Source organism: Panicum hallii, chromosome 9, assembly GCF_002211085.1.
Source record: "Panicum hallii strain FIL2 chromosome 9, PHallii_v3.1, whole genome shotgun sequence".
NCBI classification, from domain to species: Eukaryota; Viridiplantae; Streptophyta; class Magnoliopsida; order Poales; family Poaceae; genus Panicum; species Panicum hallii.
Window position 1 is genome coordinate 67,311,425 of NC_038050.1, and position 18,103 is coordinate 67,329,527.

At 45.2% G+C, this 18,103-nt stretch overlaps 3 protein-coding genes across 3 annotated transcripts; 1 reads left to right on the forward strand and 2 right to left on the reverse strand.

The window, feature by feature from the left end:
* The first annotated feature begins 1,032 nt into the window (after positions 1 to 1,032).
* LOC112878179 lies at positions 1,033 to 7,877 on the forward strand. Its single transcript, XM_025942603.1, has 8 exons — positions 1,033 to 1,476; positions 2,763 to 3,104; positions 3,353 to 3,609; positions 4,002 to 4,143; positions 4,253 to 4,624; positions 4,739 to 4,870; positions 5,490 to 5,618; positions 5,704 to 7,877. The coding sequence occupies exons 1-8, from the start codon at positions 1,396 to 1,398 to the stop codon at positions 7,756 to 7,758; spliced, it is 3,510 nt and encodes a 1,169-aa protein (XP_025798388.1). The 5' UTR covers positions 1,033 to 1,395; the 3' UTR covers positions 7,759 to 7,877.
* Positions 7,878 to 8,609: 732 nt separating this feature from the next.
* Positions 8,610 to 14,642, reverse strand: LOC112873371. Its single transcript, XM_025936338.1, has 5 exons — positions 14,624 to 14,642; positions 14,504 to 14,529; positions 13,480 to 14,095; positions 8,726 to 8,836; positions 8,610 to 8,632 (listed from the first exon to the last, which is right to left on the reverse strand). The coding sequence occupies exons 1-5, from the start codon at positions 14,640 to 14,642 to the stop codon at positions 8,610 to 8,612; spliced, it is 795 nt and encodes a 264-aa protein (XP_025792123.1).
* On the reverse strand, positions 14,566 to 16,727 carry LOC112878196. The gene is made up of 2 exons (XM_025942625.1): positions 16,012 to 16,727; positions 14,566 to 15,065 (listed from the first exon to the last, which is right to left on the reverse strand). Exons 1-2 carry the CDS (start codon positions 16,592 to 16,594, stop codon positions 14,869 to 14,871), a joined length of 780 nt encoding a protein of 259 aa, XP_025798410.1. The 5' UTR covers positions 16,595 to 16,727; the 3' UTR covers positions 14,566 to 14,868.
* Between the last annotated feature and the right edge of the window lie 1,376 nt (positions 16,728 to 18,103).

Genomic DNA, 18,103 nt, shown 5'->3' on the forward strand with positions numbered 1-18,103 from the left:
CTCGATTCGAATTGATAGTATTGGGTCCATGCTGTTAATTGCTACACAAGTTAGCTAATCTCGAATTACCGTGTCATTCACACTATACAAAGATGGCATGTCATGAAATGAGAGAATAATAAAACTCTTACAGTGCACTGCATCATGATTTTCCCCCTTAGAAATCACAAGTCCATTTGCATGAATTATGACGATGAGCTCTAAGCATGCGTGTGGTTTTCAAAATTTGGTTTCTGTGCCCAATCTATATGTTTCATATATCTCTTCTTTAATTAATTGCTTGCTAAATGTCCTACACAACACAAAACTAATTTCCATGGCGCCATCCACTGGATTAGGCCACAGGCGCCATCACCACTTTGCATCCAGACCTTTTACTGGTCCTCCACTATTAATGCTGTGTTATGCCAATATACATCCTTTTCACGTGTATTCCGAGTAAGGATTTTATTCCTCTAGATATTTTGCTCGTAAGTAGCTAGCCTTCCATTCCTTTTTAGCAAATAAATTAGGTTTCCGCTAGGCTAAGCATAACAAATTGCGCTTCTTATACAGGTGACATGCCACTGCTGTTTCACCAAGAAAACCCAGCTCATTTTGGAAAGGCCAAAATATTATAAACAGCAGGGACTGGTAGGCGTTTCATTGCCACGCGGTATTTTGTTAATCCAGAAAGTTCCATCGTGCCACCGCTCACGTGCCATTCCTTCGCCAAAGGCAGCAACAGTCGACAAAGGCTACAGTTAGTAAAGCTGCAAGGCGCACTTTATTCCGGTACAAAGCTACCATGCGTAAATTTTTCCCGCTAAAGTTCGGCTGTCGGACGCCGCTAGCCTGCCAGTCTGCCTCAACTAGCATCACAGAAATTCCTTCTTACACGGGGGCCTATACATAAAAGCGTCCACCAGGTAAATTTTGACGCCGCCCGCCGTGCGCCGCAGCTCGAGATTTACCTCGGAGCCCCCGGTTAAAATCCCCGGCGCCCCAACTAGAAGAACCCCATCAGTCCACCAGAGGCCGCGCCACCGCGCTGTTCCGAGCCCGCTAACCGCGACGGTTAAAAACGCGTACGGCGTCGTCGCGTTCCCTCCCCCCATTTCATCCTTGTCCCCCTCCTCGCCATCCTCCCCCCTCCCTCCTTTTACTCCGCATCGCCTCGCCTCGCGTCGCATCGCCGCCTCCTCCCGGTCTCGCTGAAACCCTCTCGGCTGTCGCCGCGCCACCGCCGGGGTCGATCCGACCCGGCCGCAGCTCGGGGGACCCCCCCGCCGCCGCATCCTCCGAGGGCCGCTGGTGGAGGTGGAGGAGTCGTCTTCGGCGGCGGGAATTGGATGCGACACGGAGCGGGCGGGAGGACCTTGCTGAGTTGAACACGGCGGCGAGGGGGGCGGCGCGATGCCGGGGGTGCCGTCCGCATCGGGATCGGGGATCTGGTCGCGGCGGCGGGACGAGATCACGTTCGATCGCCTCCAGAAGGTACCGTCGCGTGCGCGCTGCTTCGGTCGGAGGCTGGGTTCGATCCGGGTGATGGGGGAATCGGGGGTTGGTCGGCGCTCGTGCCCGCCGCGTAGTTTCTGGGACGGAGCTGGGTGCCCTGCCTCCGTCTGCCTTGATTGGCTGCTCTCTGCTTGTGAGTCGCCAAAAAATGCATAGAGATGGTGTTTTGGGGAACTCGATTAAGGGAATTGCCTGCTGGTTTTTTTATGATCTCGAGGGTTCATTTTTGCGGTAAATTCTGGTGGTGGAGTTCAATCGGGTTACGTCTGCTACTTCTCAGATTAGCATACGTCTTATTGACTTTTTTAGAAGTTCATTTGTACTGTCTTTGCATTAATGATGTAGTGCATTGCTAGATGGTGATTGGACAGTATAACTGCACTTTTGGTTTCGTACCTGAACGTTGAGGGGAAAATGCTAGGCTGGGATTCTCACGCTGTTTTGATTTTGTGACTGTTCGTTTCGAAAGATTGAGGCACTTGATTTGAGATTCGATGAGAAAGTTAGCTTACTGGTTTAAGGTCCATCCTGATGTTTAATTTGAGTGGCCTGGAAAGCTCCGCCGTCAATGATACCTAATATGTAAAATGCTGGTTGAGATAAAAATACAAATGGGTACTGAGAATTAGGGAAGCAAACAGTAATGTCAAAGAGGAATGCATGATTCAAAAACTTTCATCAAATAGCTATGAAACGGAATCTTCAGGTTGTGATGAATCAGTGTCATTTCATCGAAATCATCAAGTCTTTGCTCTTTAAATCTTAGCACTTCATATTGTTTTCTTCCATTGTAGTAGGTTTTGCTGCAATTCAAATCAGATTGGACATAACTGGTATTTGTATTCAAATAATGAAACTTGCTTTCTTTTATTCCATTTTGGCATTGTCACATGTTCTGTAGTCTTCCAGGTTTGTGCCATGTTGTTTTTGGTGAACTTGCATAGTTGCATTTGCCTTACAACTGCCTTGCTGCACAGTCACCTTGATTTGAGCATGTAAATGTTATGTTGTTTTTCTCTTGATTAGCATTGAGTGATTGTTATTCTGTAATAAGCTGTGTGTCAGGGTGTTTCTGTCATTGACCACATTCTACTGGATGTTATTATCCAATAACTTTAAATCTGAATTGGAAAGAAACCAGAATGCCTATTTGAGTAGTCTTATGCTTTATCTTGGCAATTGAAGTTATGGAAATGTACCCGATAGCTTTATTGCCAAAAAAGGTAGCTGATTACTTTAGGCTGTGAATTGATTTTTTTTTCCAGTTCTGGAATGACTTGCCTCCTCAAGCACGGCAGGAGCTCCTCAAATTGGATAAGCAAACTCTCATTGAACAAGCACGCAAGAATTTCTACTGCTCAAGGTGCAATGGGCTGCTTCTGGAAAGTTTCACACAAATAGTTATCTATGGGAAGTCACTGCAGCAAGAAGCTTCAGATATTGGTCTACTCCGGACAACAACTGAGTCAAGGATTACACAAGGGGAACAAGATGGGGCTCAGGACCCATCAGTTCATCCTTGGGGAGGTCTTTCAATCACAAAGGATGGCGTCCTTACACTTCTTGACTGCTTTATAAAAGCGAAGTCACTACGGGTGCTTCAGAATGTAAGTGTGAATAATATTGCATAAACCTGGGCTTCTTATTTTCTATTTATGCTCTTTTTAGTGACAATATAATTGACAAATATTTTTTAAGTTTTTGTGCATTGACCCTTTGTGTTACTTTATGTGAACTTGTGAAGTAATTAGTAAATCATGATCATGGTGTTTACTCTGAAGTTTAAGTTCTAGATTATGACCGGTTTGTTTTACCCTCTAGTAGCCTAATGTATTTGGCATTTGAATTTAATCAGGTTTTTGACAATGCACGAGCAAGAGAAAGGGAACGGGAAATGCTTTATCCTGATGCCTGTGGTGCAGGTGGCAGAGGATGGATTAGCCAAGGGATGGCTAATTATAGGGGGCATGCAACAAGAGAAATGTGTGCTCTGCACACTGCCCACCTTTCATGTGATACGCTGGTGGATTTCTGGTCAGCACTAGGTGAAGAAACTAGATCATCTCTTCTGCGGATGAAGGAGGAAGATTTCATTGAAAAACTTATGTACAGGTGAGCATAGGCATTCAAATTATGAACAAAAACGAATTAAGTCAACTAGTGAGTTTATAACAAGCTGAAGGCTTGTGCCTGCCAAATGAAAGATTTTTATAGAAGGAACCTTACTAGTACTCCCAACCTGCTCTGAGTCGCACTGGAGATCAATGGGAAGTTGAAATATGAATTCTTGGATAATCATTACTAAAGAATGAACAATAGTATCTTTTATTACATGTAGGGTAAGAGCCTGATGGTTTTACAATATTACCAATTGGTTCTATCTTGTTCTGTTGGACGTTGGAGTAACTTTTTCCTACTAGTCTGCTATCTGCTGGGATTTCTATAGCAACAGCCAATAGATCATGTTAAGTTTTGTTAACCATTTGGAGGAAATTTGTGAACAGGTTTGATAGTAAGAGATTTTGCCGAGAGTGCCGAAGGAATGTTATCCGTGAATTCAAGGAGCTGAAGGAATTGAAGCGCATGCGAAGGGAACCTCGCTGCACCAGTTGGTTCTGTGTTACAGATACTGCTTTTCAATGTGAGGTCAGGGTGCTTTCCCAAAACCCACTTCACCAACATAATTTCCATTCAGGTGCTTGGTTCCTGAAGTGCATTCCCTATGAGAGTCAAATTTGACTTCTCCGATTTTCAGGTATTTGAGGATGCAGTCATAGTTGATTGGCGCCAGTGCTTATCAGAGCCAGATGTGTCTTATGACCACTTTGAGTGGGCCATTGGGACAGATGAAGGAGAATCTGATATTTTTGGCTTTGAAAATGTTGGGATGAATGCACAAGTCCACAGAAATGGAATTAATCTTGATCAGTTTGAGGACTACTTCATAACTCTGCGAGCTTGGAGGCTTGATGGCCACTACACAGAGCTATGTGTAAAAGCACATGCATTGAAGGGTCAATCATGTGTGCACCACAGGCTTCTGGTGGGTGATGGCTTTGTTACAATGACAAAGGGTGAAAGTATTAGAAATTTCTTTGAACATGCTGAAGAGGCCGAGGAAGAGGATGTACGTCACTTGCCCTTTATGGTGGTTTATATCTTTAACTGAGATATTTGACATAAATAGGGCGTTCGTTATTGGTGTTAAAAGATTTTTCCTGATTGATAAAAAAATGGACAGGAAGATGATGCCATGGATAGGGATGGAAATGATTTTGATGGTGATGGCTCCCATCCACAGAAGCATGCCAAGAGCCCTGAACTGGCAAGAGAATTTCTTTTGGACGCTGCTGCTGTGATATTCAAAGAACAGGTATTGACCAAAAAAGTCACTAGAATAATTGTACTTGATCTAATGATTCAACTATGAAGAAAGGAAAAATGACTTTGTTTTTTAATTCCTGAACCTCAGCTCACAATTAAGATGGCTTAGCTGTATATTCAAGCTCACAGCCTCCTGTTGAACCAGTTCATTAATATATATTATCCTCTGAATGTGACTGCAAAAAAGTATTCTAACTTATCAGTTTCTATGATTCCTGCATGAAGACTTCTATCTTGTGTATCCCATCTTATTTAGTGATGTTTAAACACAGTAATTGTTTTTCTGTCAAATAGCATATTCTTTCTGGCACCACCCTTCTTTACCTAAGGTGCACCAATGGAAGATCTTCTTTGTGATTATTACCTTGGATTGTTTCTCGATATTTTTATCTAATCATCTTAAAGTAGGATTGATTGCCACTTTACTTACCTATAATTTCTGCATTGTTTGGCTTTCAGACATGGCCTTTTTTTTCTTCCTGTAATGCTATAAGTATGTACTGTAGTCAACATCATCTCATCAGGATCTGTTCACATTTCTTAAAAAATTCGAGCATTTATACTTGAATTTCTCCAAGTATTAAGTATTATTATCGTTTTCGTTGCAGGTTGAGAAGGCCTTCAGAGAAGGTACAGCGCAGCAGAATGCACATAGTGTTTTTGTGTCTCTTGCACTAAAACTTTTGGAAGAGCGAGTTCATATAGCATGCAAAGAAATTGTTACTTTGGAAAAACAGGTATTTATTATACCTCTAGATAAAATATAGAAAAGTTTGACTAGATAATATATGTGAACATCAACTGTGGGTGTTCTTATTGCAGAACAAACTTCTTGAGGAAGAGGAGAAAGAGAAGCGTGAAGAACAAGAGCGCAGGATGAAGAGGAGAACAAGAGAGAGAGAAAAGAAGCTCAGGAGAAAAGAAAGGCTGAAAGAAAAGGAAAATAAAGGGAAAAGACTAGTTGAACCAAAGTCACCAGATGATATTTCATCTTCAGCTCTAAGCAACTCCTCAACATCTACCAATGATGATTTGGCTAATACTCTTGACTCAAGAGATTCAGCTACTGAAGAGGAAGATAATGCTGAAATTTTGGATCTGTGCTCTCCTGACAGCAGTATAGGTCAATCTTCGTGTATGGAAATTAATGGAGAAAACAGTTTACACTGCAATGCAGTGGCAGAATTTTCTCCAATGGATTGCAGTGACCTTTGCACACCAGAGCAATCCAAATATTCAAAACGAAGTCCAAGATCGAGAGAGGATTTTCCTCAAGATCAGTCCTGCTGGTATGATGACTGCCAAGATGGATCTGGAAGGATTGGTGATTTACAGTGGCAGTCGAGGGAAAGAACAAGTAGTGATAGAAGTTGCAACGGGGCATCCACTACAAATAACAGAACAAGAGATAGGCATGCATACAATTCTTGCAGCTGCGGCCATCAGGAAGACTATGGGGTTGTCGATAACTGTTTTTTGTCTACAGCAAGAGCTGGTAGGGAGATGAAGATGGCAAGGAAATCAGGAGTTGAGAAGCCTAGGGCCCAGTACCGCAGATGCTATCCGTTGGATAGCTTTGTAGTTTCGAAAGGAACCCGTATTGTCAGTACACAGAAAAATGCCGTTCCAAAGCAAGTATGGGAGCCAATGGATGCTCGAAAGAAGACTAATTTAGAAAACACGGATCATGTTGACAGTATCGATCCACTAAAAACTGTGGGTTGTGATACCAGTGGATGTCAAAAGCTTGGTGCAGGATGTGAATCACAGCCTCTGGCTTCTGGAAGTTCCACAGATGTTTGTAAATCAGATCAGCCGTGTGCAATCACTGAGAGAAGTCAAGCTGCCGCTTGTGATGGTACTCTTATGTTGAATAAACAAAACTGTTACCCTGGAAATGATGAAGGTTCCAGGCATGATGAAGAGCTGATGACGAACTCTGCTGGTTCTGAGAGCTCCTCTTCATGTCTGAGCGAGGGAGATAGGGATAGCAGCTCCAGCAGCATGACCTCTTCAAGTGCTCAAAATCCGGAATCGTCTTCATCTGAATCAGAGGAATCCCCAGACAGAACAAAGAGCACTGCAGGTACTCCATCGTCAAGAACTACATCACGGTCTTTGTTTGAGGCATGTGCAGGAAACGGTTTCAGAGAATACCAACCGAAAGCCACACGCCTGGCTCACAATGACAGATTTGGATTCAACGTATCCCCTCTCCAGGATCAGCTATTGCATCACCAAAGCTTGCATGCACCTCCATATTCGCCGGCAACAGTGGGGCTTCACAACCGTTCTTTGGCTGCTCAAACAAATGGAAACTTCCATTATGCCCGGACTACCAACTTATATCCTAGTCCGCTCTTTTTCGGAGCACCTGGTAACCATTTTGTTGATTATCCGGTCCAGTACAGCAGTGTAAATCCTTACCTGGCTCCTGCCTTTAGTCATATGCCTCCAGAGCCTATCCACAAGGCTGCAGCCAGCTTCAGAGCCATACCTCCATCAGCGCCTTTTCAAAATGGACCTCAGCATATTGCTGGTCATGCTCATAGAGACATGAATCTAGAGAGGTACCCTTCAAAGTTGACGACGCCGTCAGGCAAGGATCTCCCAGAAGACAAGATCAACTCGGGCCTAAAGGATCTCCCGGAAGACAAGACCAAATCACAGGACATGGATGCGTCCTTCTCTCTGTTCCAGTTCAACCTGCCAATAGCTTCGCCTGTAACACCGTCATCTAAAGATGATGAGAGCAGAGAGTTGGCTGCAAGGATGCCATTGGTTCAGGTTCAAGCTCAGCTTTGCTCGAGGGAGCAGGCAGACGTGAAGGAGTATAATCTGTTCTCGAAAGATAATGGTATATTTTCGTTTATGTAGATAAAGAAAAACTGTGACAGACGTGCTCTCCGTTTCTGCTACTCATGGCTCTCACTGCCCTTCGTTAATGATTTGTATTATCCGAATGAAATAAAGGATGTTCAAAATTTTCTTGTTTCTGTCTGCATGTTGGTCTTGTTCTCCTTTTGTGTATGAAAAGCTAGCGAATCTGCCTCTTGGCTTCCAGTATGGGATGCCTTGTATTGCTTGGTTCATGATTGGCTCCTTAGTAGTCCAGCTAACTTGACAACGTGTTAGCTGGTCAGCGTTCATCCTAGATACATCATCGTTCACAAGAGCCGGCTTTAGTTTGAATAAACTTTGAGGAAATCGAACTGCTACAATTATTGGCGGTTGGGGTTGCATTTCAGAGATGCCTAAACATTACTAATCCATTCACCTTCACGATACCCACCACGCAAAGCCAAATTTTGACTTGGCCTGCTAGGGCCAAGACTCAAAACATGCCCAAGGTCTCAAAAGCACCAATTCAACCAGTAATTTCCATCACATATGTTGTAAAGTACTCAGAAAACCAATCTGGAATCTATATCATCATGAATGGAGTGAAACTTATTCCAACTATCCAATCCAGAATATATCAATGGTTAGCTGAACATCATCTTGACCAGCACGCAGTCTAGGATAACTCGTACTTGCCATTGCCACGTGTATACCGGATGAGTGCTGTAATTCGCCACGGTGGGTGGCGTGGCTATCACCCGTGGTGGCAGTGCCGCAATGGGTTGGTGCTGTATATTCATTAATCATTATTGCCTCGTGCAGCAATCTTCTTGTAACGGTGAAGTCCGTAGAGGCGATGATAAGGATGGTATTTGGTGCTATTACGCTCACTTATCCTCTGCTTGGGTGGCTGCAAAGGAGAATTTAGTTGAACTGATGGTTTTGGGGAAACAAAGATACCACCATAAGAAATACAGACAGAATATTATGGTATAGGACTTACCTCTGTTCAGTTTGCTACTGCTCCATGAAAGGCTCAGACCCTTCCTACCAATCTGAACTCTGTTTAGATTCCTGATGGCTTCCTCAGCACAAGATCTAAAGTAGAGTGGTACTGTATGAAAACGAAGACAACAAAACTCGAGAAAGAATATCAGATGGTGGATTTCAAAACACACAAACCTATGGGCAAATTGGACTAGACCGTATCCCTCTTTCACAGGAAACTTCACATAACAGAGTTCTCCAAACACTTCAAGGATGCCCTTCAGCTGGTTCTGAGAAACAAAGGGATCTAACCCCTCCACAAGGATCTGTCACAACAATGTGTTCTCTCTCATGTTGACTGAGATCGCCCATGCATTTTTGTTCTTCGAATCTTCCTTGGCCATCAGATAAAAGGCATCCTCACCATGCACGCTCCACATAGGGCCCACGACTACCAGGTCTTCCAATGCTAAACCTGGGTGGATGTGCCTCAGCGCCGGCGAGATAGACCTTCCATTAACATAGGCCTCGCTGCCCCTTCCAACGATCCGAGGCGGCCTTTCGAGTCCACTATCACACAAAGCATTTATACTGGTACATCAATTTTTTTTGCTGCAAGTTGCTATTACTGCCCGCCAGCACAAATACGGCGGTCAACATAAGCGACCGCCGGTACAAATTTGTACTGGCGGTTGGCTTAAGCGACCGCTAGCATAAATATAAAGTATTTGGGCTACCTGACGAGTGCAACCATTTTTTTCTTAAAAAAATAAATAATTATTTTATATAACATCCGACGAAGATAAATTTTATATGAAAGTTATAAAGTTAAAAAAATAAATAATTATTTTATATAACATCAGATGAAGATAAATTTTATATGAAAGTTATAAAGTTTGATGAGATCCAAAATTTTGTAGTTGACAATATTTTCGTATGTCACACCCGGTTTTGGAACGGAACCGAATGCATTTCATATGTGCGTCAGGATCAAGTTTACACACATATGATAGGTGATACAAGTGTATATCCGAAACAATGTTATAACGAAAAAGAGTATTATAGTACTTTATTACGTGACCGAAAGTCTTAATTTTAAATGAATGAATAAACGTTTATAACTAGCAGCGGAACTTCAACTTCACAGGCAGATGACCGGGAGAAATACGCGTATAACTTCTCAAAATCTTCAGAAAACTCCGGACAATTATCATTAGTTTTAATAAAGCAAACATGAGTACATTTATGGTTGGTATTCAACAAGTGGAGTAAATCATATGATATGCAAGGCCAAAATTCAAGAAAAAAGCTGATATGGTTTGACTGCGATAAGAATTTTAGTTAACCAAATTTTATTTAGCAATCATTAACTAAATGTAAGTATATACCAAACCTTAAATAAATAAAATAGATAAGTAACAACATAAATAAAAAATATCAATTTAAATCATCTTCAAGTTCAATTATCATGTGAGGGTCCAAGCCGCACATAACCGTGAGCACGGCTGATATATCAGTTTTCACTCTGCAGAGGTTGTACACTTTACCCACAACTCATGTTTCCCTTGATGTCCGGGTTTTTAAGGCACTTAAATACTTCCGAGGTGAGTGATAGGGATTCACTATGAGGCATCTACAAAGATTTACAAACTTATGACAATCCGCTAAGGTTTCAAGTCAAAGCGGTCATAACTCTCTCTAATGAAGCAACGCCTTAACCAGGATCATATCATACCCTCAAGAGGGCCGAGCTATACTCCGATGATGCAACCCCTCTTACCCTTTCGGTAAGATTTATCACAAGCTAAAGTTTCTAATTAAATAATAGCCAAGATCAGCGCCATGTAGTATTATGGTTGCACTATTTTTTTATGTTGTTCTCCATATTCCAATTAATGCAATGATCTTAAAGTTATCACCATAATAGTATTTCAAAATATGAAGTAAAACAGGTGTAGCATAGTTTCCAAGATATCCAACCATAAACCAAACCAAGTAGAAGCAACTAGCATAGCTACAACATAAATAAACATAAATAAACAACCAGGTTTAATCAAAAAATTTAAATAAAACTAGATATATCCTTATTCTGGGATCCCTCGTATTATAGAGACATGCATGCATATTAAGTATCATAGATACATACATGCATATAAGGTAAACGTGTGTATTTAGGAAGTTATTAGAACCGGAATATGATCAAGAACTACCTGCCTTCTTCAAAGTACTGCTGCTGCGCAGGGGCATCTTCAAAGCCTTGCTCTTGCGGACCCTCGAACTGTGCACCGTCTATCGCAACACACAAGTACAAACAAACAAGCAAATACAATAAATAAAAATAGTATACCAAACAATGTGAACGTTATAAAGCTACTGTACACGTCGCAATGATCGCGTGAGCGCGAGAATCGATGAAAACGGAGTTAAAACGGAGAAGTTATGGCTAAAACATGATTCCAGAGACTTATTTGTAAAAGATTTGAAAGAACAAAGAAACCGAGTGCTAAAATATAAATAAACCTTAGATCTAGGATTTATATTGAAAAACAGAGGGCTAGAGATGGCGGGTTCTATTTTAGAAAAAGATAGGGGCTAAAATAGAAGAAAAAGGGACTATTTGTAAATACTTTTGAACTGCGGTGGAGCGCAGGTTGATTTCGATAAAACTTAGGGGTTAAAGTGGAAAAGAGCCTAGGGTTTGACCAGTACGGGTTATGTTAACTCAGTCAGATCGAGACCCGACGGCTGCACAGAGCTGGGGTGGCTCGACGGTGGTGCTGGGTTTCGCCTAGGAGAAAGAGAGCGAGGAGGGGGATGCGGCTAGGGGCTCGGGTTGGCGAGCCAAGGCCTGGAGAGGGGCGCACGGTGGCGGCGCGTGGTCGTGGGGTTCCAGCGAGGCATCACACGCGCGAGAAGGTGGGGAAAAGAGGGGAAAAGGGCTGATGGCGATGCTCACCTCCACGCGAAGCTTCGGCAGCGGGCGGGGGCGACAGAGCGGCGGTGGAGCGGCAAGACGGCGGCATCCCCGAGCTTGGCGTGAAGGCGGCGGCGCGAGCTAAGGTTGCGAGTAAGGGGCGGCAGCTGCGGCTTGACGGCGGGTTAAGGGTGCGGGACGACGTTTATTTACGAGGCCGGAGGGGGCCTCGACGTGCGGGCCTATGGGTGGCACAGGGGCGTCATGCCGCGGCCGGACTCGGGCTCGAGTCCGAGCCTGGCGCGAGGTCGGGGATGAACCATACGGGCAGGGCCCGCCTGGCGGTGAGGGAGAGAGGGAGAGAAGAGGAGCGGGAAGCGGACTGGGCCGCTGGGCCAAGAAAAAGAAGAAAAGGGGGAGGAGAGGGAAATGGGCCGGGCCAAGAAGAAGAGAGACGGAGAGAAAGAAACGCATCCAAATATATTTGAATTTGAATTTAAAATTTAAATTCAAATGACTGACAAGCAATAAAATAATGCAACGCGGCATGAAATGCACAAGACCTATATTTCCTTATATTTCTTTTTATGGCTACGTAAATTATTGTTGATTCACGGTAAATGTTCTAAAATCAAAAGAAATTGAATAAAAATCTTACGGATCCTGCAAAAATCTAGCAAAATTTATTTAGATTTCTTGATTTGAAAACTAGGATGTTACATCGTACAAGACCGTTTATTGAGCCAAATATTCAATACCATTTCTAAAATCAAATTGTAAACCTTATAACTAAATTATAGACAACATAAAATGAAAACAAACGATATATTTAAGTTATAGAGTTCGACGAGATGTAAAATTTTGTAGTTGATAAATTTTCAATCAAGATTATATTTACTAGGTCAAATATTCATTACCATTTCTAAAATCTAATTTAAAAAGTAAATTTTTGATTTTTGATTTTTTTAAACAACCTCGGATGAAGATGAACTTTATACCAAAGTTGTAGTGCTCGACGAGATCTAAAATTTTGTAGTTGATAATCTTTTAATTTAGAATCATTTAGAGTGTCAAAGATAAAATATAAAGATTCAGAAAAGTGATATCAGAAGAATAATATACCTTATAAAGATAAGAAGTACGGTGTAGATGAGATTGTAAGAGGGAGCCACTGCAGCAAGAGGTCTCGGGCTCGAAGCACGCACATGTATATACTTGGAAAAATGTTTAAAAAAATAGGACTTGTGTCAAAGAATAGGTGGTTGAGTGGAGATGCCTACTAAAATGTGAAAATATTTTTTATTTTTTTATATATTTTAAAGTTTCAAAATGATTGAAATTGATTTGGGCTGGCGGACGCTTAAGACGACCGCCAGCACAGATACATTTATGTCCGTGGTCATACACCCGCCACCATAAATATTAATTTACGCTGGCACAAGATTGCTCTGCACAAATATATTTTGACCGTAGAACGGCAGCCCAGCCGTCCAGCGCGTATGACTCCGTGGTGCAGGTGGCCGTAGCGTTCTCCAGCTCCAAGGAAGCTGCTGGTATGGTTCGTTTTTCTATTTCGATTAACCTGATGAAGCCATTGGTGAAGGTGACATCCCGAACTGCCCAAGAACTTTTTACATGCTTGTGCATGTTGCCATCCAACGGGTTGGGGAACTGAATGTATCGCAGAGCCCGTTCTCCGTCACACAAGTTTGCAGAGCAAAATGCCGCGCCAGAGATCGACCCAGCCCAGCACGACAACCCCCCCCCCCCCCCCCCCACTCCCTCGAGGGCGATCAGTCCTGTGGGCCGGGTGCTCGTCCTTGTACCTAGGGGACGGTGGCTCCAGCATCGCCAACTCGGTTGTCCACTCGTTCGTCCTGGATGAGAAGACGTGGAGATCATACTGCAGCGGGGCCCGTCGAGGTTGAAGAACAGCCAACAAGAAGTCCTCGCCATCGGCGGTGGGCAAGAAGCCGAAGAAGATGGGTTCGGGTTCGGGAGCAGCTCGAGCGATGGGTTCGTGGCGTGGCCGGCTCTGTAGATGGGCCTGGCGCCGAAGGCGTAGGCGACGCGGATGACGGCGACGTCCTTGCCGGAGCACACGACGAGAGGCTCGTCCAGGAAGTCGGTCACGCTCATGCCCGGGCAGTGGACGCACAGGTGGGAGACGGCCGGCGGGTCGGCGAGCCAGAAGGACACGCCCAGGACCTGGCCCGTGCGCGTGGTCGTCTCGGCGCGCGTCCCGTTCTTGTTATCGGCGATGTAGGCTGCCGTGTCGAGGATGACCCAGCAGGCGGGAGACCCGGGGCGCCGCCCGGAGGAGTTGGCGGCAGGGGGTTGTTGTAGGAGCCGGAGAAGAGGAACTATCCCGCGTCGGACATCGGGAACATGGCGCCGGCGAGCTCTGGATTTGGGGATCAGGGTGTTTGCAGGCACGGGTTCGCAACTTACGGGGATATAGGAGACTCCGTGCTGACCGTGCAGGACTCGTACACGTCAGGCCTCCTGTCCTCCGTGACTCAAACAGCCATTGGCAGATTTGATCAATCTATTATCTCCTGCATATCTACCAGTACCGCATGGTAATCACGAGATGGCTCGATCGTTACCGCTTCCGTCGCCGTCGCTAATGCTCGCGCAATCGCTGCAGCTGCGGGTCTAGCCGATCCCTTTTCCGGTCGCCTGCCTAGTGTAGTAGTTTCGGAATTCCTTGCTTTGCGTTTGTGTTACATCGATGGCAGAAACTATATACGGCCCTTATACAAAGTTTTTTGCCCATTACAAATCTGCAAGATGAGAGCAAAACGATGGCAAAAATGCAGATGGCACAGAAAAAGGTCATCATCCTTTATTCCTATATACAAGGCACCATATGTTTACCACATATCGGTCAGCCTCAAGCACACCTTAAGCACCAAGAACAAACTTAAACATCTTATCAGTTATCACACCTCATGATAATATAGCAAGAAAAAAAGAAAAACTTTTTCCCATATGCACCTGTACTGAGCATCCCCATTGTACGTGCTCTGAATGCAAAACGCTTGGATCAATATCCAGGCTTTAAGAATATCAACCATCACATGGTCAAGATTTGCCCTGGTGATCCATTAGATCTCAAACGAAATGAACAGAGCACCAAAAATTATAAACACAAGCTGGCCAAAGAGATATAACTACATAAGCCACACTCAAACTAGCCATCACAAGCAATCACGATTTGCTTTACAAAATATCGAAAATCCTCATCCTTGAAATTGCAAAACAGCTAGGTACAAGGTAGACTCATCCACAAACTCTGTTATCTCGTACTTGTTCCCAGATGCAGCCTTCTCTAGTGAGGATTTACTGGGCAAATCAGATGTTACAACATCAGGATGCTCTCTCCGGTGTTGTTCAAAATTCTGCCTGCCTTGATCCAAGAACATGACAACTCTTGCACCTAGGAAAAGAAATAAAAACGGTGGCTCAAGCTCTAAAACTGAACAGAAAAAAATATGCAACCTCAAACAATGATATGATGCGCACACGCACACACAGAGGGAGAGGGAGAGAGGGGGAGGGAGGGAGAGAGGGAGAGAGAGGGAGGGAGGGCGAGAGAGAGAGAGGGAGAGAGAGGGAGAGGGAGAGGGAGAGGGAGAGGGAGGGGGGGGAGGGAGAGAGAGAGCTCAGGTATCACGACAGGGGTGAAGCTAGAAATTTTGTTTCATCAGGGTCATTGGAGGCTCTCTTCTAAACGTGATGCAATCTTATATGTTTTTGAAAGAGAGATTTTCTATTTTAGTAGTGGAATTATAGTAGAATTAGCAAAATTCATTGGGATCAACTGACCCTGACAACTACATGTAGCTCCGCCCAGTATCATGATTAAGTGTGTCCGGAACCAGAGACATGTCTTGTATTTTCATGAACTATAGGTGCAGGCGTGCAGCACAGCATGACAGTTGACAGCCTTGATAGTTGTAAGGCACCTAAATACAACGATTTGCCTAAAACAGAAGTTGTAGTCGCCATTGGAAAACCAAGACTAAGTGGTATTAGGAGTGAAAACCACGATATTAACTGGCAGCCATAACTCGGTTCTAAATAGCCTAATGACACAAAGGAACAGACCATATGCAGAACACACTTCTATATCAATTGCTCTGCACTGCCAGAGTCATACATCTGATCCACGAATTGACGCACTCCCATTCCAGTTAAATTAAACCAACACACGAAATTAACCATCCAGATTATTTGAGGAGTCTACGTATAGTTGAGAAAACGAAATGCACAGTCTAATAAGCCTTATCGTTCTAACCCCTCAGTCCACAGAAACGAAATGCTCAGTCCACAGAATTAAACGCAGCTAAGCAAGGATAAGGTGCCATTTCAAGAGGTCTCACCTTTGGAGCACCTCTTGGCCAGCGACTTGAGCAGCGCCGCAGCGGAGACCCCCATCCCAGGGAAGTAGCACACGAACACGGCGTCGAAGTCGTCGAACCTCTCCGGCACGGCCTCCACCACGCCGCCGCCCCTGCCCCCGCCGCCGCCCTCCAGGTGGAAGCACCTCACCTCGTCGTGCGCCTCCTTGACCCCCGCCAGCACGTACAGCGACTCGTGCGCGGCCACCAGGAGCCCGCACGGCGAGGACGCGAGCAGAGCGCCCACGAAGGACGCCGTGGGCGTCACGGCCAGCACCCGCGACGACGGCGACAGCGCCCCCGCGGCGAGCGCGCGCTGGACGCCCGCCCCCGCGGGCTCGAGGAAGGACCAGTCCTTCTCCACGACGTCGGCGATGGCGACGCCGTCCGGCACCGCGTCGGGGCGCGGCGCCGCGGCCGCCGGGGCGAGGGTTAGGCCGAGGCGGAGGGGTTTAGGGGGATTGTTGGGGTTCGGTGGTTGCGGCTGCGGCAGGAGTCGGATTCTGGGAGTTGGGCAGAGGAGAGAGGAGAAGCCAAGGGAAAGGGAGGTGGAGGCGGCGGCCATGGGGGCCGGGTTGTGCGGTGGCGGCCGGAGGATAGGTAGGAGTCGGAATTGGAAGGCGCCCGTGGCAACGTTGGAGACGGGGAGAGTCGGGGGAGAGAAGTGCCGCCTGTGCCGGAACCCGGAAGGCTTGCACCTTGCACAACAAAATTGATGGGCCGGAAGTGAGTTTCGGGCTTGGTCGCGATTGCGAAGCAAAGCGAGTCGGGCTTTTGCGGTTTGCCTCGCGCGCTGGCTCGCTCGCGGCTGCAGCCAACTCCGAACGGCCTTCACCAATATTTAGGGTAATGAAACGGCCTCACCTAGATCTGAGTTTTTTTAAAAAAAGGATTAAAAAATTAAAATTCGTAAAGGGGTGCCAGTTGGGAAAATTTTGAGAAATGGGTGCCACCCGCCCGCTGAACGGGCGGAAAGAAGCCTCCCGCCCACCCATCGGGCAGGAGGTTCGAAAAAAATTTCCAGGGGCCTCTTCGCGAATAAGAAAAGAGGTCCCTGAAGCAGGCCTCCCGCCCGGCCAGTGGGCGGGAGGTCCCCCCGCAGGCTATTTCAACTTCTATACTTCGTAGAATTTATGTTTCACAAGTTATTTGAAATTCAGACTTTTTTCAAATACAAAATTTATTCGTCATACTCTTATGTATGCATATAAAATTTTAATTCAATTTTACGAAGAAGATTACGGTATCTAAAACTCGTACGAAGATAGTTAAACGATAACGTTTTGCAACGTAGAATCCAAATATTCTGTCTTCAGTCAATGCGGCAAATATTACAAAAATACACATCCAGGTGTGATACAATCTCAACGCGGCAAATATTACACATGAGCAAACAACGTTCAAATAAAATTGCAACTAAATGATGACTGATGACATACTAGCACTCGATCGGCGACGTCTCCCACTCCTTGATGCAAACTCCTAGATTATAGTTATTTTCAAGTAATTATACAACTAGAATGAGAATATACCTCCAAATCGACGTGTGAACAGGGCTTCGCCGCTTCCTCTTCTCTCTTCCTCTCCTTTCTTTCTTTTTTTTTTCTGATTTTTGCTGAATAAAATAAAATTTTTGAGGCTGGTTCGGGCTTATATAGCCGGGGGGGACATCCCGCCCGACCAAAGGGCGGGATGCCCCTCAGGACAACATCCCGCCCTTTGGATGTGCGGGATGCCCCCGCCTGCCCTGGCAGGGACCTCTTCGCAAATAAAAAATTCACGAAGAGGCTCTCGGGGAACGTCCCGCCCACTGGATGGGCGGGAGGTCCCCGGCCCCACGCCTCCCGCCCAATCAGCGGGCGGTTGGGCGGGAGGCGGGAGGTACCCATTTTTCAAAATTTTCCCCACTGGCACCCCTTTTCCTAATTTTATTTTTTTTATCCCTTTTTTTAAAAAAACTCCCTAGATCTAAGCTCAAAATGGGCTGCACGCAGGGCTGCATACACCTCAACATGGGCTGCACGCTAGTCAATTTCGTCCGTCGGCCCATCCAGCAAGCGAATAACATCCCCCA